The following is a 22,872-nucleotide window of genomic DNA, read 5'->3' on the forward strand; positions in this document are numbered from 1 at the left end:
CTGTAAGTGTTATGTATCAGAAAGTGCTTATTATAGATATCCATGTAAATTTGAAAGCCTCAAGCTAACATCTTGATACTCCTTTTTGAAGTTGTATAAAGAGGTTGTTGCTTGCTTATGGCAAGCTATGTGGACGGTTTGAACTATACAAGGCCCCAATCAAAGATGTACCTGTACCAAATCAAACCGATGGAAATTCTTGCGGCTAGAGATGTCTTCTCCATGGAAAATATGTCCTGCAAAGCTACTTTGAATTAAAACCTTTCATGACTAAGGTAACCATTTGGCAATGCATTCAATCAGTTTTGGTTTTCTTTATACAAGACTTCTCACCATGTGGTCTTTCAATTTTGCAGAGTGTTGTGCAAAACTACACATATGATTATTTGCAAAGATATCGGGTAAGTCTAATACAACACCTGCTCACTATGTCGAACCCCAAAGAACCTGAAGATAGCGGCTTGGACGACTGCACAATTGATATGACAATACATGACGAGCCACCATGCCAAACCCGTGCATCAGATACAGTGGAATCACAATGGGCCAAGGGGGTCATATCAGCCAAAGATGAAAGAGCCGAGGATGAAGAAAGGTCCAATGAGCATATGCAAGGTGTTAGTGTACAAGCAGAGGGGCTTATGGAGGAGACAATGAAAGAGCCAAGTAGGCCAGTGGAGGAGCCAAAAGAGCCCATGAATGAAACCCTCGATGAGGAAAGTAGGCCTATGGATGAGCAAAAGGATATGGATGATGCAAGGCGGCCAACAGAGGTAGAGGAAAAGACCTTGGATGAAACCCTGAATGAGGCAGAAAGAGCCATGGGGTAGACCCTTGATGAAGATGATAATGATGACTACGACGATGAAGCTAAAGCAGAGGATAACAACAACGAGAACAACACTATAGATAACGAGTATGGACCCTTGCTACCTGTAGATACTGTTGTTCTGGTAATGTCTATTCAGGTATGGAAAAATATGTTCAGCTTCTAACTACTTATATGTACTTGTCAACTTTTACAGAGGTTGATTATCTTGGACATCAATGGATTGTTGCTGATGCGCGTGCTTTTGGGTATAGCAGACCTCTTCGAGGATTGGCAAACATTTTGGATGGGAACTTGTCGAGTCGTGGTTTGTCCAGGAACCAAATAATTTATTCAGTTTCTTCTTCCGCGCTTCAGAGTTGCCGTATGGTCTTCAATGCAAAGGCAAAACTTGTCGCCACTAGTTACAATAGTTTGTGGTGTATGCGGCGCTCACGTCAGATTTTTTCTTTTTGTATGATCAAAGAAAATGCGTTACCATCGAGGGTCACTACCACCCTAAAAAACCACACTTACCTCTTTTGTACAAACCGTTTAGCCAAATCGATGTACCCTTTGATGCAAATAATACACTACTGATTGATGATACTCCTGAAAAGGGAGAACTAAATCCACCAGGAACAACTATGTCACCACCTTCTTTTGAGGGGCATACCTTTGATTTTTACCTTGAAGACATTTTGATTCCATACTTACAGAAACTGTATCTCAGTCCATTAATGGTTCACGGACGAGTTTGTACTTTCTAATGAATTAAGATGACTCTTCTATCATGTCTTTGTCTTGCCTAACATTGAGAGAGAGAGAGAGAGAGAGAGAGAGAGAGAGAGAGAGAGAGAGAGAGAGAGAGAGAGAGATGTGGCAATGGCTAAAGAAATGTATTTCAAGAACACTTATATTCACAGAGCACAATTGACAAATGAGCTCAAAAAAACTTCATGTATTGAAAGTCATTCGTATACACTTGGGTTCACAAGAATCTCTGTTACATTGATACTATTTCAACCCGACCATCCAACTCTTTGCACAAAATATCTTTTTCCCTACGCCACATCAGCTTACGTCTAGCTAGGAAAATGGAAATCTGAAAGGTCCCTGTCCATTGACTCTTCAATTATGTCGTACCGCAACTGCAGAAGACTGCATAGCTCCCTTATTGTAACCACCAACATTAAGCCTTACTCTTTATCAATCACTTCCACATCCACAGCAGGATTATCTTCCATACCTGCAGAAACCTGGTCCATAGGAATGTACTTACCGCTGAGCATTTGTGATCGCATATACCAAACGGAGACTAATAGTGATTGGCTTGCAATCATGTACTTGACAATTAGAGTGTCAAGCGCGACCTCGCACCGTATGCCAATCTCTTCCTTTACATACCATCCTCTGTCAAGAAGCTTGTCACAGGATGACTGCTGAAATGACTTGCACATGAACATAGTTTTTGTAACACGTATATTGTAGTTATGAAACAACTCTATGAACAATGCAACAGGACAAAAGTTTGCAATTCTAACCAGTTTGGTGGGAATAGAGCTACATAGAGACCTCTGTATATCCTTGTAGAGCTTACTTCGCATTGCCTCCACCATTGTTTCCTCAAGAACTGGCCAGTCCACAGTGTTCCAGTCAGTTGGTAAAGGCACTTTCACCAACATGCCATTCTTATTCCCTGGGCAGAGTTGGTAGAAGTGGTCATAGAAAAATATTCCTTCATCAGCCAGGCTTTTGCTGCTACTCCCTGAATTTTGTAGAGAACCAGTGTGGGTATGAACAACAAGGAAGAGGCCTATTATGCACATTACAGGCTCCCATTGCTCATAAGAAGAGGGATAAACATCTGCAAAATATATAACAAGAGTTAAACTAAGAGTATCAAAAAGTCAAAATGACAAATCTAATGTAGTGAGATGTGAAGAATGGAGCCATTGCTCATAAGAAGAGGGATAAACGCTGCAAAATATATAAGAAAAGTTAAAATGAGAGTATCAATAAGTGAAATGACAAATCAAATGCAGTTGAGATGTCAAGAATACTTACAATTGCAATGTGGTTGATGTATATCTGACACATTTTCACCGTTTGCTATCACGTTGTGAGCCGGATGGAAACACACAGAACACCTCTATAACAACCCGACACACACTCTTGGGAAGATACACACACACTATGGGGCACCACTCGGCTTACACAACCCACCTGGCCGAGACAGGGAACACACCGATGGAGTGAGACGAGAGAGACTACCCTTTTACCCACTCCACACAGAGAGACACACACACACACACACACACACACCCAAAAAACTCAGCTCAAAAGAGGAGAATTTCTGATGTTTAGATTCAATGGAGCTTGGGCCAACACCAATGGGGCAAGCAGCTCACACAATATGGGTAAAATATGCGAGATACAATCACAAACTGGAGCAAAAGCTTCGCTCATAGGAGAAACTTACACAGCAAAAAAAAAAAAAAAAAAAAAGAGGAATTTGAAAAAATGGACAGTGTTATCGCGTCCGGAATGGCCCAAAACCCCAGTCTACAATGTCAAAGTGCTCAAATCCGACCTCGGATGAGCAGTTTACGGCCAAAACAGGTTCCAAAATGAGCAAAAACACACCTGCGGCTGTTCCTCCTTTCTACTCCACGTTTTTTCTGGTCTTCTCTCTGTTTTTTCAGTTCCCACACTTAGCTTTATTACTTGGGCACCCTTGGACTTTTAGATGACCTCAAACAGACCCCGAACATGCCAAAAACTGACCTCGCAGTGCATAGTTGTCACCCTACTGCATCCATCCGCACACCTAGCACTCAACTGTTTCTAATAATGCATCCCGCCACCACGTGAAGAGGCCCCAAAAGATGGTACTCATGGTGACCTTTTTGCATGATTATCACAAGAAAATATCCACGTTGTGTCCGTACTTATCCACATGCAAGTATTGACCCCATTCGACCTCCTGACGCCACTGAACGTCATTCGACGCACCTGCTTACCTCATGTCGTCGGCCCACGGATAGCTTCCTCTAGAATTTTTACGCGCTTCCAACTCCTCATTATTGTAGAAAAAACACACTAATACTGGTAACGATGAAAATCGATGCACTATATACATGCTATCCTATCTGTACACATGTGGGCCCACGTAACCACCTAGCTCTGGAAAATGGGCAAACCTTTATTCGATGCACCATGCATGGGTATGTACATATGCACAATCCCTTTCTCCAAAAAGCTCCTGACATAATTTGCCCATCCCCTAGCCTGCTAGATCATTCATGATCAGCAGCAGCAAAAAGAGATATGAGACTCGCCGCATCACAAGTCTCCTCTATTCGAAAAACACTCCACTACCTTGAAAGGGCCTTCCCACTTAATTTGAAACTTCTTTTGGAAGGTGTTGTCCAGCTTACTGTTGTAGCACAAAACCAAGTCATGCTTCTTGATACCCTTACTTTTGACCTTTTCATTTATCTTTGCCAAAGCCTTATCCTACATCTGCCCATAATGCTCCAATGCACTCATCCTATCCAACTGAACCTCTTGTAACTGTAAGAGCCTCTCTTTGAATGCATCACTAGGCGGCCCAAGCAACTTCTCTAGCATCTTGACCGCAGGCAACTCTACCTCCACAGGCAATAGTGATTCCTTTCCATACACCAAATGAAATGGAGTGAACCCTGTACCAGTCTTCATCGACGTACGGTGTGAGCGGGATGAAAACACACACAGCGCCTCTATAACGACCCGACACACACTCTTGAGAAGATACACACACACACACTATGGGGCACCACTCGGCTTACACAACACACCTGGCCGAGATAGGGAACACACCTCTGGAGTGAGAGGAGAGAGACTATCCACTTGCCCACTCCACACACACACACACACACACACCCAAAAAACTCAGCTCAAAAGAGGAGAATTTCTGATGTTTAGATACAAATGAGCTTGGGCCAACACCAATGGGGCAAACAGCTCACACAATATGGGTAAAAGATACCAGATACAATCACAAACTAGAGCAGAAACTTCGCTCATAGGAGAAACTTACACAGAAAAACAAAAAGAAAAGAGTGAGGAATTTGGCAAAATGGACAATGCCATCGCGTCCGGAACGGCCCAAAACCCCAGTCTACAATGTCAAAGTGCTCAAATCCGACCTCGGATGAGCAGTTTACGGCCAAAACAGGCTCCAAAAACACCAAAAACACACCTGCGGCTGTTCCTCCTCTCTTCTCCACGTTTTTTTCTGGTCTTCTCTTTGTTTTTTCAGTTCCCACACTTAGCTTTATTACTTGGGCACCCTTGGCCTTTTAGATGACCTCAAACGGACCCCGAACAGGCCAAAAACTGACCTCGCAGTGCATAGTTGTCACCTTTTTGCATCATTCGCACACCTGGCACTCAGCTTTTTTCCAATAATGCATCTCGCCACCACGTGAAGTGGCCCCAAAAAGTGGTCCTAATGATGACCTTTCTGCATAACTCTCACCAGAAAACACCCACGTTGTGTCGGTCCTCATCCGCGTGCAAATATTGACCTCGTTCGCCCTCCTGACGCCACTAGATGCCATCTGACGCACCTGCTGACCTCACGTCGTCGGCCCGCGGATAGCTTCCTCGAGAAGTTTTACGCACTATAAAATCCTCATTATTGTAGAAAAAACATAGTGGTACTGATAATAGTGAAAATCGATGCACTATGTACACCCTGTCCTACCTGTACACATGCGGGCCCCACGTAACCACCTGGCTAAGGAAAATGGGCAATCCTTTATTTGATGCACCATGAGCAATCCCTTGCTCCAAAAAACTCCTGACAACGGTAAGCCCATAATGCACTAGGAAATTCCAAATCCCAATTCTTTCCTTGGTGCTCTGTCACTTTCGAAAGGATTTGTACCAACTCACCATTGAATCTTTCATTTAAGCCATTACACTGCGGGTAATAAGGAGCGGTATGCTGATGCCTAATCTTCATCTTCGCACATAAAAAGTCCAGCTGTTTAGCTCGAAATCCTGGCTCCTTGTCTGAATGTAGCTCTAGTGGCACCCCACACTTGCAACATATTTCATCATACACAATTTTTCCACATTCTCTGTAGGTGATCTGTTTTACTGCTATAGCCTCTGCCCATCTAGAGAGATAGTCCACTGCAGTCAAAATATAGCTTTTTCCCCTGCCTGTGATAGGTAGCGGACCTATTGCATCAATCCCCCACTTTTAAAACACATAAAATGCCATGATGGTTTTTCGTAGCTCTGGCTTCAGCACTCTCTTCCCAAATGCTTGACACCTATTGCAAGACCTACACCAATGGTGAACATCCTTGTGCAAACTAGGCCATACATACCCCTCTTGCAAGATCTTATCTAAGGTGATCTTTAGAGAAAAATGTCCGCCACATGTGCCTTCATGGTTCTCTTCCAACACTCTATACAGCTCCTCCCGCCAAGGTACACATCTCAACACAAGATCAGCCCCTTTCATGTACAAGACATCACCAATCAATTTGTACCTGTATGCTATACGCACAAAACCATACTTCTTAGACTTTTGAATCTCCTTTGGAATGATTCTTGTTAGCAAAAACTCCTCTTCTTGAGTCAAACTTTCCTGGCCATGATAAAGAGATAAATTGGTCCTCAACACAAATAGCTCCCCAATCATGCTTTGAGCTGCTTCATGTGCCTCTCCATTTAGAGCACGTTCAATGTGTCTGATGCTCCATGCTTCAAAATTTTTTAGCAGGCCTTTGATTCTGAAACACATTTCCTTCAATGCGGTGTTCTTGCTCTTCCACACCCCCAGCACTTGCTTCACAACTAACAAGGCATCACCTTTTATGCTCAACCTTCTATCCCCATGCTTCAAACAAATGTGTAATCCGACTTCCAAAGTAGCATATTCAGCCTCATTGTTACTATGTGCGTCCAATTTGAACCCTCTCTTGCATACTAACTTCCCCTTTGGATCATAAAGTGCTATACCCCCTGAAGCTGCATCATGGCTCTTTCTGTATGAGCCATCAAAGAACAGCACATGTGCATTGCTGATCTGTGGCACTTCTGCAACTACCCTTCTCACCACCTCTTCCTTAACAAGAAGGGGATTCTCCTCGTAGGTCAACAAATCAGCTAAGGTAGATCTTGTACTGTCTTCCACTAGGAAAGAGAACTCAAACTCTTGCAGCTCAATTACCCATTTCTTCACCACATTTGACATGTTTGTGCCATTAATTAGCTGTGGCAAAAAGGCATAACTTGTCAAGAAAACAAAAGGTCGTGGTAGCAAGTAATGACGAAATCGTCGACAAGAAAATACGACACTGGCCATCAATAGCTCTACTTCCGAGAATTTTCTCTCAGCTACCAAATTTACTCGACTTGCACAATACACTGGCCTCATATAATGGCTGCCCTTCCCCTTTTGCAATAGCATGGCTCCAATGGCATCATCCCCTACTGATGGATTTATATAAAACACTTTCTCCCAATCAGGAGCCTGCATGGCTGACAACCCCCCTAACACCTCTTTCACCTCTTGAAACACTTCTTCACACTTGTCATCCCATTGCAATGGGTCATGATTTGCCACTTGTTGTAATGGATAAAGGATCTGTGAAGACAATGCAATAAACCGCGCCATATACTTCACCTTGTGTATAAAGGTTGCCAATTGCTTCGTACTCGTAGGTGATGGAAGAAGAATAATAGACTTGACCTTGTTTGGATCATCCTCAATGCCATTTTCTGACACCATGTGGCCCAGTAACTTCACCCTTGGCTGTGCTAGATGACATTTCTTTGGATTTAGTTGTCCTCCACATTCATCATATCGAGCTAATACCATCTGCAACTTCTCATGGTGCTCAGCCCTACTGTTGTAGACATAGAAGTCGTCCATAAAAGCTTAACACAACTACCAATGAATGGTTCCAATATCCAATTTTCTCTCTCTTGATAAAAAGATGGTCCATTTGACAACCCAAATGGCAATACTGTGTAGCAATAGCAGCCCCATGGCGTAATAAACGTTGTCTTTGTGCGGTCTTTAAGAGCAATCTTCAATTAAAAATAGCCTGAAAAACCATCACACACACTGTACCTCTCATAACCTGCCACTGAATCCAAGATCTGATCAATGAATGGAAGAGGATATGGGTTCTTCTTAGTGGCTGCATTTAAGGGTTTAAAATCTACACAATCGTCCACTTTCCATCCTTCTTTGGACTGACTACTACTGGACTCACCCATTCTGTGGTTTCCACTGGGACTATGAACCCTGCCTTCAATAACTTGTCTACCTCTTCCCGCAAGGCTTCCATTTTCTCTTGACCCATCCCTCTTAGCCTTTTCGGCACTGGCTTAGCACCTTCTTTCATCTCTATATGCATCTCTTCGCCCTTGAACCCTCTAATCTCTTCATATGAAGTAATGAACAAATCAAGAAAACTAGCCAGCATGTGCAAATATATCTCCTTCTCCATAGCTAAGAGGTCTCCACTAATCATTTGTGTCATCAATTCTTGCTTCTTTGACAACTCAACCTTGGTTTGCATCAGCCCTTCACTTTCATCTTCAATCACATTCGCAAATGCAACTAAACCAGACTCCTGGATTTCTTTGTCCATCAAAAGAAATGCAACATCAGCATCCTCATCGCTACTGTTAATACTATCACTGTCCTCATCAGTCACTATGGAATAGTCTTCATCACTAGACTCATCCTCATCTTCATAGAGCTCCTCCAACCGTTTCCTTGTGTCCATGTTATATAGCTTCTTGGCACCTGTCTTTCCATAGAGGCTAATCGTACCACGTCGCGAATCTTGAACAGCTCCCACTCCACGTAACCATGGTCTGCCCAATATAATAGGATATGCTCCCAACCCCGCTGGCATCACATGAAAATAAACCATTGTCTTTGCATCATATGCCTCCACTTCTAAGCTCTTTACAACACCTAAACATTTTACTTTTTGATGGTTTTCCAATTTGATCCGAAAACCAGACACCCCAGTCACTGTAAGACCCATCTTCTCAACGCATGAGTGTGTCATCACACATATTTGGGCTCCACCATCGACATAACCTTGTCCCAGGTTTTTTCTTTTATGCCACACATCTACTATTGGACAAATGTTTGGTAGCTCATCCATTGCCAACACCTTCACTGAACCTCTCTCTGGTTCTTTCTCCATTGGGTTAACCATCCTCTTCCATTGTCGCTTTAGCTTAGGCACCATCTCTATAAGCTGCCCAAAAGTAACATCAGCTTTCCTGCTTGTCCTCCTTCAAGTCATAGCTTAATTGCCCATCCCCTAGTGGAAAATCTAAAACATGAAACTTGCGATGAGCCCTCCTTTTCCTCTTGGCCTTGACATCCTCGCCTTCATGACTCTTTCCCTTCTTCTTACTAGGACCTGGGGCACTTCTTCCTTCCTTATCCTCTGTGGTCCTCTTCCCAATAGGCATCACTAATGTATCCTCTAGCTTTGATGCCTTCTCCAAGGTGACTACACTTAGCACTTTTGTCTTTCCCTTTTCCTCCTGGGTCAGTCCACTGGTTCCTTCGTCTCCCTTAATTTCGATGCCATAATCATTTGACCTAGTTAGCACCTGTCTTGGCAATGGATACATGTCTCCCCCCATCCTTGGTGGCTTATCACATTGCGGGGCTGATGTGTCCCAACTCTCCACAATTATAACATGTGGGCGTCTGCCTCCAGAACCTACCATTGCTTTGTCCAACACCATTCTTGGGTCTTTCTTCACTTCCTGGCTGATTTGCAAACCTCCCTCGACCTCGATTATTTCCCACTTGGCCTAGCATGTTTAGGCTGAGATTCTTCATTAAATCTACCACTTGCCTCATGTCTTGCCTTAGCCCATCATCTTGCACTGTTGTAGTGACCACTGCTGGCATAACCTCCAATGCATCTTCATATGTCCTAGGCTTCTTTAGCTCCACTCTCCAACGTATATTCTCCCAAAGACCAGCCAAGAACCTGTCCTTCTTCATCATGTCAGGAGGGGGTACTTGTGGTGCTAAATCCTTGCACATCCTCTCCCATGCCAATGAAAACTTACGTATATACGCATCTATCGGCTCACCTTCCTTCTGCACCAAACCCTGTACTTCTTGTCACACTTTGTCAGGATCTTCTATGTTCACAAACTCCACTTCCAACCCATGTCGTAGATTGTCCCAACTCAACCTTACAGGTGGATCAACCACACACAACTCCTCTTCAAATTCTTTGGACCAAACTCGTGCATCACTCTTCAAACAAATTTGGAGAAGACGTAATATTTGCACCGGGTCATGAATCTGGTTGCTAATGCAAGCAACCTCCATCTTTTCCAAAAATTCTTCCACATCTTCATCACTTCTTCCATGAAACTCCGGATAAGAGAAAGCCATGGCTACCCAAATTACGATGCTTTGAGAACCCCTTCGAACACACGTGCAAGAACCCAAAAGTTTTCACTACCCAATACCCAGAAACGTCAATGGAGCTCAGCTTTAGATAAGGACAAACACATGCACATCGAATGAGTTTTCATAGTGAATCATTGGAATTACAACATGCAAAGGACATTCCAGTATCTCTCGTAATCTTCTTGGCCCGAACATAAAGACTATGCGCTGCTGGAAAAAAATCTTCCTGGACACATGAACATTTATCTAGATTCTCTGAGTTAAATGAAAAGGAGTGAATTGAGGTCCGTCGTGATTATCCATTAAAAGCCATCCATGTAGATTCCAAGAAAGAACACTTGACTAATCCTCTAATTTTGCCAAAATTTCAGCAGCATAACAGCATAAATGGCTTAAAAGACCAAAAAACTAGCCATCATAACTTGGAAAAATTTTGACAGAGTTTCCCCATAAGTAGAGCAGTGAGAACCCAAAATATAGACTGTAAATGTATGCATAAACTGCCAACAATAGAGCCCGAGCATCAAATAGGAATCACTAGTACATAGTCTATGGCAAGGTCACGAAAAGGGTGCTCCAGCTACCTGTATCACCGAAAGGATCTCACATTTGAGAATCCCCCAGCTCAATAAAACCTCTCGCTATCGACCCTCACACGAAGGCTAATACAAATCGCGTATAGTCAAGTCTCAGAAATGACTATCTTCCAGACCAAGTCTCAGAAATGGCTGGGACTGCCAAATAAAACCAAATATGGCTCCACAAAGGCGTACAATGGCAGTTTCCACAAGTAACGTACAAGACCAGTAGACAATGTGCTCAAACAGGAGCCAAATGATGCATGCCCACTGTAACTGCAAGTGACACCACTGCTAGTACATCACTGTACTCCAGCCACCTGTACCTGTGTGAATCACCTGTACGTGTACCTGTCCCTGTAACCTATAACCTGTAACCTGTAGTCTGCAACCTGTAATCCCGAATCTCAAAGCTTGCAGCTCGAAGCAGAAGGTACTCGAAGAAGATCCTGCATGGGGGCACCAAAAGAATGTGAGCGGGATGGAAACACACAGAACGCCTCTATAACAACTCGACACACACTCTTGGAAAGATACACACACACACACACTATGGGGCACCACTCGGCTTACACAACCCACCTGGCCGAGACAAGGAACACACCGATGGAGTGAGAGGAGAGAGACTACCCTTTTACCCACTCCACAGAGAGAGAGAGAGACACATACACACACCCAAAAAACTCAGCTCAAAAGAGGAGAATTTTTTATATTTAGATTCAATAGAGCTTGGGCCAACACCAATGGGGCAAGCAGCTCACACAATATGGGTAAAATATGCCAGATACAATCACAAACTGGAGCAGAAGCTTCGCCCATAGGAGAAACTTACACAGCAAAAACAGCACAAACAAAGTGAGGAATTTGGCAAGATAAACAGCGCCATCGCGTCCGGAACGGACCAAAATCCCAGTCTACAATGTCAAAGTGCTCAAATCCGACCTCGGATGAGCAGTTTACGGCCAAAAACATGCTCCAAAATGAGCAAAAACACACCTGCGGTTGTTCCTCCTCTCTTCTCCACGTTTTTTCTGGTCTTATCTCTATTTTTTCAGTTCTCACACTTAGCTTTATTACTTGGGCACCCTTGGCCTTTTAGATGACCTCCAACGGACCCCGAACAGGCCAAAAACTGACCTCGCAGTGCATAGTTGTCACCCTGTTGCATCCATCCGCACACCTGGCACTCAACTGTTTCCAATAATGCATCCCGACACCACATGAAGTGGCCCCAAAAGATGATCCTCATGATGAAATTTTTGCATAATTATCACAAGAAAATATCCACATTGTGTCCGTACTTATCCACATGCAAGTATTGACCCCATTCGACCTCCTGACGCCACTGAACGTCATTCGATGCACCTGCTTACCTCATGTCGTTGGCCCATGGATAACTTCCTCTAGAAGATTTACGCGCTACCAACTCCTCATTATTGTAGAAAAAACACTGATACTGGTAACGATGAAAATCGATGCACTATGTACATGCTGTCCTATCTGTACACATGTGGGCCCCACGTAACCACCTAGCTCTGGAAAATGGGCAAACCTTTATTCGATGCACCATGCATGGGTATGTACATATGCGCAATCCCTTGTTCCAAAAAACTCCTAAAAAAGTTTGGATGGGTAAACACATGCTGAACAAGAACTTCCTTTACAGATCTTTTGCCGATTTGAACTTTGAAATCCAACACTCAGGCCTTCCATGCTGAGCGGTAAACATTGATAGCACTAAACCTCTTGGCTCTTCTTGGTTGCATGAGGACCCATGAACCTTTGTTTATCCTTTGTCCAACCCATTGGTTCTTTGCACTTATTGAAGTTGATATTGTAATTGAGGATATGCTACTACTTGGCCTTCTAGGCAAAGTGCAGGTGTTGGTAGCTGGTGTGAGAGACCATAAACACCTAGAGCTTCTTGGGCTAGAAGACGTGGAAGCCATAGCTCTGAGAGAAAAGCTTTAGTGGAGGGAGATTCACTTTGAAATCATCCTAATGGAGGGAAAGTGTTTTAGAATTCCAATATCTTGTGCGGGGTTAATGGTCACCCTCCAGTACGTTAATGACCATAAGAGAATATCAGCTGTGGGACCACACACGTACCTAACAACTCGGTAAAAGCAAAGAATTTATGATGCCACAATCCTAGATTCGTGAAAGTTTTTAGGATATTTTCCTATTTTTCAGAGTCTTTCCACGTATTTTCCTACGTAACGTAGCCCTCATGCTCATTGGATGCGCTCTATTTTCTCTCTCCTTCATATGGCCCTCCACATTAGAAAATTTCGGAGGTCATTTGGAGGGCCTTGTAAGAAATTGTATTTCTCTCTCTAGAAACTTTTTTTAAAATGCACTTGCACCTTGTCAGTACGTCCAAAAGGACAACCAGACACTCTGAAAAGTAGATTTATATTCCCAATCGTCCTTGAAAACGGTCACTTTTTTATTTAATGCGAGCGTCTTTTTCAGGAGGCAGGTGCGGCGCATTCAATGCAGCTTACGTCATCACTGAAAGTTGAAAAGTCACAAACTGTAAAATAGTGATAGATTTTGAAGATTTTGACACCACCAATGCATCCGGAACGCCAAAATACCTTAAAAACGAATGTCTACTTGTCTCATTCCGACATCCGGAAAGGCAAAAAATGTCAAAAAACCCCCAAAAATGGGCTTTTTACTAAAGGCACGCGAGGAGGCATTCTAAAATTTTAGAATGCCCCTCTGCGCGCCGTTAGTACAAAGCCCATTTTTGGGGGTTTTTGGACATTTATCTTTCCAAAAAGCCCCTTTTTAGAGGTTTTTTGACATTTTCCTCTCAAAAATCTCCCTAAAAAAAAGAAAAAAGAGCCTTTTTACTAACGGCGCGCGAAGAGGCATTCCAAAATTTTGGAATGCCCCCTCGCGCGCCGTTAGTACAAAGCTTTTTTTAGTGATTTTTGGACACTTATCTTTCCAAAAAGCCCCTTTTTAGAGGTTTTTGGACATTTTCCTCTCAAAAAGCTTCCTAACAAGAGGGAAAAAGGGCCTTTTTACTAACGGCGCGTGAGGAGGCATTCCAAAATTTTGGAATGCCCCCTCGCGTGCCATTAGTACAAAGCTCTTTTTAGTGATTTTTGGACACTTATCTTTCCAAAAAGCCCCTTTTTAGAGGTTTTTGGACATTTTCCTCTCAAAAAGCTCCCTAAAAAGAGGGGAAAAGGGCCTTTTTACTAACGGCGCGCGAGGAGGCATTCCAAAATTTTGAAATGCCCCCTCGCGCGCCGTTAGTAAAATGTTCTTTTAAGGGTGTTTGACATTTTTGGCCTCTTTGGATGTCTAAGCGAGGCAATTGGACATTCATTTCTAGGAGATATGTGTGTTCCGGACGCATTGGCAGTATCAAAAGTTTCAAAATCTTCCACCACTTGATAGTTTTGTGACTTTTTGAGTTCTAGTGATGACGTATCCCGTATCAAATGCAGCGCATCTACCTTCTGAAAAAAGTGCTCGCATTAAATAAAAGAGAGTGCTCGTCTTCAAGGACCACTAGATTATTAAATGAGGAGAGGGACACCTTTTATATTTTTGTTAATATCAATCTATTTTTCTACGTAACGTAGGCTCTTCTCTCATTGGAGGATCTTATTTTCCTCTCTCTACCAAAAGGCCCTCCAAAAGACCTCCGAAATCTCCTAATGAATGACCTCCGAAATTTCCTAATGCCTCTTCATTTCAAAAATCTATGAAGTACCATCGCTTGCCAATGTCAATAGTGTCGGATAGAGATCCTAGAATGACTAGTAATTTTTGGAAGGGTCTCTTTGAGAATTTATGGACAAGGCTAAATTTCTCTTCGGCTTATCACCCGCAAACGGATGGCCAAAGTGGAATAGCTAACCTAACAATTCTCAATCTTCTAAAGGCCTATTTAACGGAAGTAGATCAAAGATCCCAATGGGAGAAGTACTTACCCTTAGTTGAGTATGCCTACAATAACACTGTACATACGTCCATGAGAAAAGCATCAAAAAGTTCCTTGCTACTTAAGGTAAACGAGAAGATTAAAAAGTCCCTTGCTACTTAAGATATCGGGGAAGATCTTCGCTGCAGATGAGTATAGCTGAGCCATACAAGAATCTTTCCAAAAGATTAAGGATGCTATCTCTATCTCACAGCAAAGGCAAAAGGCTGCTACTGATAATCACAGAAGAGCCCAAGCCTTTAAAGAAAATAATTGGGTCTTACTCAAATCTCCCAAGGCTTGATTAAGGCGCACGACCAGCAAGAATCCTACGGGACGACAAAAGTACTACGATAAGTTAGCAAAAGGGTACTATGGTCCTTCCAGATTCTTAGGCCAATCAATGAGATGGCCTATCAACTCAAGTTGCCCAACCACTGGCTCATACACAGTGCTTTCCATATGAGCCTACTAAGGGCCTAGGAGAGCCACCTCAATAACCAACTATTGAAGACCCACATGAGATCGAGGACAAAGAAGAGGTACTGTAGCCCGAGTCCATTCTTCGACATGAAGACAAGGTATTAACAGGCGGTAAGACTATTCGACGATATCTTATTAAGTTTAAGAATTATCCTTTGAAGATGCTAGATGGATGCAAGGCATACAATTAAAGGATACCTAAACCTTGTCAATGCTTACAATGCTTCCCTAGAGTAAGCAAATGTACAAATGTTAAAAATGAAAAACGTTTTTATCTTATAAGACTATCTTTTTCTTTATTGTGCACAAAAATGAAGTAGTATGCATGCTTAGATCAAGTTTGCGGAGACAGCGTCTCCCGAACACCAAGTAGAGCTTGTCACTCTACTATGGAAGATTGATATGACTAATGTGCTAACATGATTGCGGCAGCTTAGGCTCTCAAGCACCAAATGGACTAGTCATCCATTCTGGAAGGATGTCGTAGGGTAACATAGGGATCCTCTACCCTCTAGGAAAAGGACTAATGAATATGCTTTATCTTCTTTACCCCATAGTCGAGGACGACTATGATTTCAAGAGAGAGGTCATGTCATAATAATCAGTATCCAATTCTCCTAAATGATTTTCTCATGTTAAACTGATCATTTAATATGGGAAAGTGCCAGGGGAGAAAAAGCTAGAATATTGGTTAAGCTAGCAGACCGGGCACAATAGGGATTCAAAGGAGGGAAAGTAGGGATCCAAAGGGGAGGCCATATGGAAAAGAGAAATGTGAAACAATGGGCTTAAAAGACTCTAAGGTTCAGCCCATGAAGACTTCCAAAATGCTAAGGTTCCAAAATTCAAAGGTTGTGTCCGAAGGTCAAAAGCCTAGGGAAATTGGATGCTTTGTGTGTGTTCCAAAAGTCTTTCTCAAGCCCTACAAATGAGGGGGCGAGCCCAAGAAGTAGGGGGTGAGAGAGAAACTTGTACACACACACACACACACACACACACACACAAGCTTCCTTTGTACACAAGGGAAAGAGGGACACATCTCAGCTCCCTAGCCCACATGCCCACAAGGTGTACTCAAATCCTGTTAGATGGCCTTGGAGGTGGACCAATGAGAACTAGGCTAGAGTAAGTCTAGTTTAATTAATTTAGAAACACTTAATAGAAGAACCAATTAGAATTAAGCTCTTTAGAAGACTATTGGACAATCTTCCTAGGGGTCCAATGAGCATTCAACAACCCAATGGCTTGTCTGATTCCTATTGGCCAAGAGACAAAGGGATCCAGCGAGAGTTTAGTTGCATTAATAAATTAGCAAAATCTCTCACAAAAGGGGAAAGGGGTACACATGCCAGAAGCTATCACTTATGCTGCTTAATTTCCATTGGCTGAGCTTGGGGAGGTCTAATACGGAGTGAGCATGAGCAAATAGCAAGGGGGGTCGACCAAGAGAGAGAGGGGGCTGATTTTCTCAAGGCATTATCCACACACACTCACACAAACTCATGTGTGAAGCAAGAAGACTCTCTCTCCTTCTCAAGCTTTAATGGAAAGCTTACCACTGATAGGAGGTTTTTGGTTTGAAGTTTTCCGGCTCATGTATATATGATGTGCTCACTTTTTCCACTTTTGAGTGTGATATGGTTGCTTGTACAGTGTCGGGCAATGCCAATTTTTGATGTGTGCTCCTGGCTATGGTCTACTGCTCGTTGTTTGACCAAATTTGCAAAGAATGGATGCACTTGGAGCTTGAGGCGACTAAGGGTACTCGAGCATCATTCATGTTGTGATGAATGAGGCTAAATCAGCAAGCTTCATAGGCATTGGGTATTGCTTGCGGTAGAGCCAGTAAAGTGAACGTGATGGCTTGTCAAGTTGAGAGTTAAGATGGTGAGATCCAAGCTCGATGCAGCCACGAAGAGGAACTCAAGCACCGAATCAAAGGAATGCTAGGGTGGAAATCAGCTCTTGCTCAAAAGATATTAAAGAGTTATAAACAGGAAGTGTTAAAATAAAAAAAATGTCTGCAATCATAACGAGCATGGCCTGCACGTGAAGAAGGAGGCGCCGCCATAGAGGGGTGAGCAGGTAGAAAGGGAGGGAGGCTGCTGTGAAGGGGAGGTCTTTGGAGGCCCCGCGGGGTAATTGGAGAGAGGGGAGGAGTGCAGAGAAGGCAAAAAAAAGCGTGAAGGAATTTGCAAAACAAAGGTGCAGCAAGGGGGCACCAACAAGTGATAAGGCTGGATTGTGCTGTCTGAGAGGGGAGCCCGAAGGCCATGAAAAGGAAGGGGAGAGTGCTGCAGACTAGAAGGGCGCGACATTTAGAGAAGCAAGAGAGATAGCTGTAGAAGAGGGGGTGCCGTAGGTTGGAGGCCCGAGCTGGAAAAGGAGGCAAACTACATGCGTCAGTAAGAGGAAGGTGGCCGGCCACCTGTGCAAGGCCGCAACCAAGAAAAGGCAGAACAAAGGAAGGGAGCTCAGAGAACGTCTCACAGGGAATACATCAAGAGAGCACAAAAGAGAGGTACAAAGCACGGGTTACAGAAGCCGAGGAGAGAATGAAGACTCTTGGACTGCTGTAGGCAAGAAGGACAAGGATAGTCCAGACTCATGCGAGGCCATTAAAAAGGTCTAAAAACACTCTGAATAGGGGACTCATCATCAACAGAGAAGGCCGACCATAGTGCACAAGTCAAGCGTGCCATACAAAAACGACACCTTAGTTTCGTGCTGTCTGTGTAAATAGCCGCGTGACACGGTGCTCTTCTTTGAAAATATGCCTTTGGTTTTTTTAAGTGATGTGGCTTTGGACTCAACATTTCAAGCGCGTGGGCTAGCACACAGAGAGAGAGAGAGAGGATGCAGGTTTAAAAAGGGCAGTCAAGAGCGTTAGTTAAAGGGGGAGAGGGGCCTTTAGGGATTGTGGATTGTAGTACACGGCTGGATAAAGAGCTCACTAATTGCAAGGGCGACCCTTACACGGGTTTGTAACGTCACGATGTTCGGGGGCTTGGGTTGATAGCTGGATGCAGTCTTTGGAGTCGTAGTTGCAGGTGTTTGAGTGGATGGATTTGTGATCCCGACTGGCAGAGAGGCCAAGCTATAGAGGTGTTTCGTTCCGGCTTTTTTTGTCATTGTGTTGGTGCCCGCCACTGAGGAGCATGTCTTTGAGTACCTTCAGTAACTAGAGCAGGTGTTTTGGTTTTGAGCATCCGACACAGGCATCACAAACTTCTGCAAAAATGGCGCCAGCAATGAATGTATGCTTCTGTGGAAGAAGGGATGAGGATGTACAGGCATGGGTTGTTGAAGCAGATATGTTGCTTTTAGAGCTTGATATATTTGATGATGTAGAGAGGGCTGATTTCATGTATGAGAGGTTGTACAAGGATGCTTGGCATTTTTATGAATGTCTTCCTGAGCAGGTGAAATATAGTTGGAAACTCATGAAGTATGCTTTGTTGAAATATTATGCCTGTTCAAAGCCGCCAGCAAGAGGTCATGTATACTTTTGTGGCACTTCAAGTGAATGCATACAATCTTGGATAACACAAGTTGAGCATGAAATGATGCGCCTTGAGATTGACAGTGATGTAGCAAAAGCTGCATATGCTTCACAAGGCTTGTCTCATGATGCTTTTATGTTTTTGCATATGCTTCCAAATAAGTGGCATTACAGCTAGTCAACCTTGAAGGTTTCATTGCTAATGCGCTATTGGAGGTTGGCAAAGCCTCAAGATTCAATAGAGGACTCCCTTGTCATGAATTACTACAAGGAGAGTTTTGGCATATGTTGTGGAGTTTGTTTGAGGGAGACACTTGGGAGTCGGATCTGTATAGCTTGCCCCTTATGGAAAGGTCGGTGGTTGACATGGTGGAAGATTCATCTATCATAGAGCCTATGCATTATGATGAGGAGGTTTTAGAAGATGGATATTGTAGCAATTTTGAGTCTGATGCATCTAGATTTTTGAGTGAAGATGATTTATGTGATAGTGCCTCGCTCGATGATGCATCTGTTGATGAAGAGTCTTCCTGCAATGGATCGATTGTATTTAACTTGGCTCCATTCATGAGGGACATTAGATCACTGAAAGCAAGATCGTTGGTAGAATTTGAAAATGCCGAGAGAGAGAAGCAAACTTTGGAATCCCTTAGGGGGAGTGAAGATGTAAGCATAGGAAAGGGAGAGCAGGGACTTGTCTCTTGTGAGGTGTGTGTGCAACCAATAGTAGAGAAGAGTGAGGATGCTTCAGTTGAAGAGGCCGTTATGAGCTTTTGTGATGATGAGAGTATGTGTGACGAAGTGGTGCAGGTGGAGAGTTTGTGTAATGATGTAAGTGATGATATTGGTTTTTTTGACAACCTCTTATCAGAAGCAGGTGTTAATGTATCCTTCTCTTTTACATTTGGTACTGGTATGCTAGAAGATGTTACTTATAAGTCTTTTGAACATTTTCTTGATGAGAAAGTGCCTCTTGAGACGGTCATAGATGCTCTGAAGAATGGTACACTTGTGCAAGTGCTATGAATGTATTTAAGGGATTTGTATGCCTCTTTGCAAGCATGTATGCTTTCAATGCCTCTTGAAGGCCACAACGTTTTCTCATGATATTGTTATAAGTGCTCCCCAGGCCTTGGAATGCAATGTGGCTTATCTTGGCCCAACTACAGGTTTCTGTGCAAGAGATTTTGAGGAGGGAAGTCTTATGATTCATATGCATGAGGATGACAGAGTTTATGACATGTTTTTTGGTGTGATGTTAATGCATGGCAAGCTTTTGAAATTTTCTTGGGAGCCAGGTGGAGGTTTTGGTTACTAATTTAATGCATGGAAGGCCAAGTTTTTATGTGTGGGATCTAGGTGGAGTGAGCACCTACTAGTGTTGCTGCTGAGCATGAATGCTCCAGAAGGCTAGGGGGGTTGGCAAACTATGATAGGAGTTTTTTGGTTTGAAGTTTGCCGGCTCATGTATATATGATGTGCTCGCTTTTTCCACTTTTGAGTGTGATATAGTTGCTTGTACAGTGTTGGGAAATGCCAATTATTGATTTGTGCTCCTCACTATGGTCTACTGCTTGCCGTTTGACCAAGTTTGCAAAGAATGGATGCAATTGAAGCTTGAGGCGACTGAGGGTCGAGCATCATTCATGTTGTGATGAATGAGGCTACATCAGTAGGCTTCATAGGCATTGGGTATTGCTTGCAGTAGAGCCAAAAAAGTGAATGTGATGGCTTGTCAAGTTGAGAGTTAAGATGGTGAGATCCAAGCTCGATGCAGCCACGACGAGGAACTCAAGCACCGAATCAAAGGATAGTAATGCTAGGGTGGGAATCAGCTCTTGCTCAAAAGATATTAAAGAGTTATAAACAGGAAGTGTTAAAATACAAAAAAACGTCTGCAATCATAACGAGCATGGCCTGCACGTGAAGAAGGAGGCGCCCCCATAGAGGGGCGAGCAGGTAGAAAGGGAGGGAGGCTTCTGCGAAGGGGAGGTCTCTGGAGGCCACGCGGGGTAATTGGAGAGAGGGGAGGAGTGCAGAGAAGGCAAAAAAAATCCTGAAGGAGTTTGCAAAACAAAGGTGCAGCAAGGGGGCACCACCAAGTGATAAGGTTGGATTGCACTGTCTGAGAGGGGAGCCCCAAGGCCATGAAAAGGAAGGGGAGAGTGCTGCAGACTAGAAGGGCGTGGCATTAAGAGAAGCAAGAGAGATAGCTGTAGAAGAGGGGGTGCCATAGGTTGGAGGTCCGAGCTGGAAAAGGAGGCAAACTACATGCCTGAGTAAGAGGAAGATGGCCGGCCACCTGTGCAAGGCCGCAACCAAGAAAAGGCAGAACAAAGGAAGGGAGCTCAGAGAACGTCTTACAGGGAATCCATCAAGAGAGCACAAAAGAGAGGTACAAAGCACGGGTTTCAGAAGCCGAGGAGAGAATGAAGACTCTTGGACTGCTGTAGGCAAGAAGGACAAGGATAGTCCAGACTCATGCGAGGCCATTAAAAAGGTCTAAAAAGACTCTGAGTAGGGGACTCATCATCAACAGAGAAGGCCGACCATAGTGCACAAGGCAAGCGTGGCATACAAAAACGGCACCTTAGTTTCGCGCTGTCTGTGTAAATAGCCGCGTGACACGGTGCTCTTCTTTGAAAATATGCCTTTGGTGTTTTTAAGTGATGTGGCTTTGGACTCAACAAGGGTGACATTTCAAGCACGTGGACTAGCAGAGAGAGAGAGAGAGAGAGTGCAGGTTTAAAAAGGACAGTCAAGAGCGTTAGTTAAAAGGGGAGAGGGGCCTTTAGGGATTGTGGATTGTAGTACACGGCTGGAAAAAGAGCTCACTAATTGCAAGGGCGACCCTTACATGGGTTTGTAAAGTCACGATGGTCGGGGGCTTGGGTTGCAGTCTTTGGAGTCGTAGTTGCAGGTGTTTGAGTGGATGGATTTGTGATCCCGACTGGCAGAGAGGCCAAGCTATAGAGATGTTTCATTCCGGCTTTCTTCTGTCACCACCTACTCCAAGCTTGTGAGAAGGGAGGCCTACACCAACAACTCTTGACTTTGTGATGCAAATCCAACCAAGATCCAAGTTTCAATGCATGCTCATCTCCTCTACCATGCTAATTACTAATCTAAGCTATGCTAATATGACTAATTATGTGAGGAGATGTACATCTTTCTCGTAAGAATACTCCTTCCTCTCAAACTAGTCTCATACCCCAGTAGCTCTCACCATCTTTGAAGGTGTGTGAGGTCTTGGGTCTGAGACCATGAGCAAATTGATGTTGTGTTTAATAACTGTTTTGATTAGTGCTTGAAGTTTCCATCTTCATTAGACTAGCTAGTATTGAAGGAACACAAAGAATTGTATTGTAAAATGTCTCTCTTGATGGGAGAAACCATAATACAAAGCCTTTTGGAGGGGGGACCGGCTCCATGTAAATCGGGTCCTCAACTGTTGTCAATAGCTTAATTTCTCTCTCTTTTGAAGTATTGTTCATGCTATCTAACTAGGTGTTATACTTTTTGTTGCTCTCTCCACCCAAGCACTCTTGTTATTCTCATTAGGAATCTATTCTAATGAAATGCTCACTATGTTCATGCTATTTTCTGCTACACACAAGTTACTAGGCCATTAAATGTTACAAGAATATAGAGTGTCCCATAATTGGCACTTGCATTAGGCACTCTTCCTTTGTTTCTCCCAAGCACTCACCTTGCATGATATGTACTTCAAGTCCAAATGCTCAACTCCAATAAGAGCGTATACCAAAGGCATTGTTTTCCCACCGGTTTTTTTTCCTTTGGGCATCTAGATTTTAAGAACCTTATCTAGAAACCCTCATCATCAACGTCTTGTATATATTCCTTCTATATCAACAATAAGAAAATGGCTACCCAAATCAATCGACAATGACTTGGAGCAAAAACTGCAGGTCTCCAAATGCTTATCAAGAGAATCTTTATTCCCCTCCAAGGTCAATTACAACAAAGCTCCATCAAATGATGACATGTCAAAGAATGGCCTACAATGACAAGCAATGACAAATTCCACAAGAGAGCTATCAACAAAAATCAAAAGTA

General features: G+C 43.4%; 1 protein-coding gene and 1 pseudogene across 1 annotated transcript in view; both read left to right on the plus strand.

Annotated features, from left to right (window-relative positions):
* LOC147461821 (uncharacterized) overlaps positions 1-19,070 on the plus strand; it is a 43,487-nt gene extending 24,417 nt beyond the window's left edge. Inside the window, exon 2 of the mRNA XM_086506475.1 lies at positions 18,484-19,070. Within this exon, the coding sequence (XP_086362601.1) occupies positions 18,484-18,973 (490 nt within the window). The 3' untranslated portion in view covers positions 18,974-19,070. The remainder of the gene's footprint in view (positions 1-18,483) is intronic.
* Positions 19,071-19,560: 490 nt separating this feature from the next.
* On the plus strand, positions 19,561-20,174 carry LOC147461822 (uncharacterized; annotated as a pseudogene).
* Positions 20,175-22,872: the final 2,698 nt, after the last annotated feature.

This window comes from Adiantum capillus-veneris, chromosome 3 (assembly GCF_014529385.1).
Source record: "Adiantum capillus-veneris isolate H3 chromosome 3, ASM1452938v2, whole genome shotgun sequence".
Lineage (NCBI taxonomy): Eukaryota > Viridiplantae > Streptophyta > Polypodiopsida > Polypodiales > Pteridaceae > Adiantum > Adiantum capillus-veneris.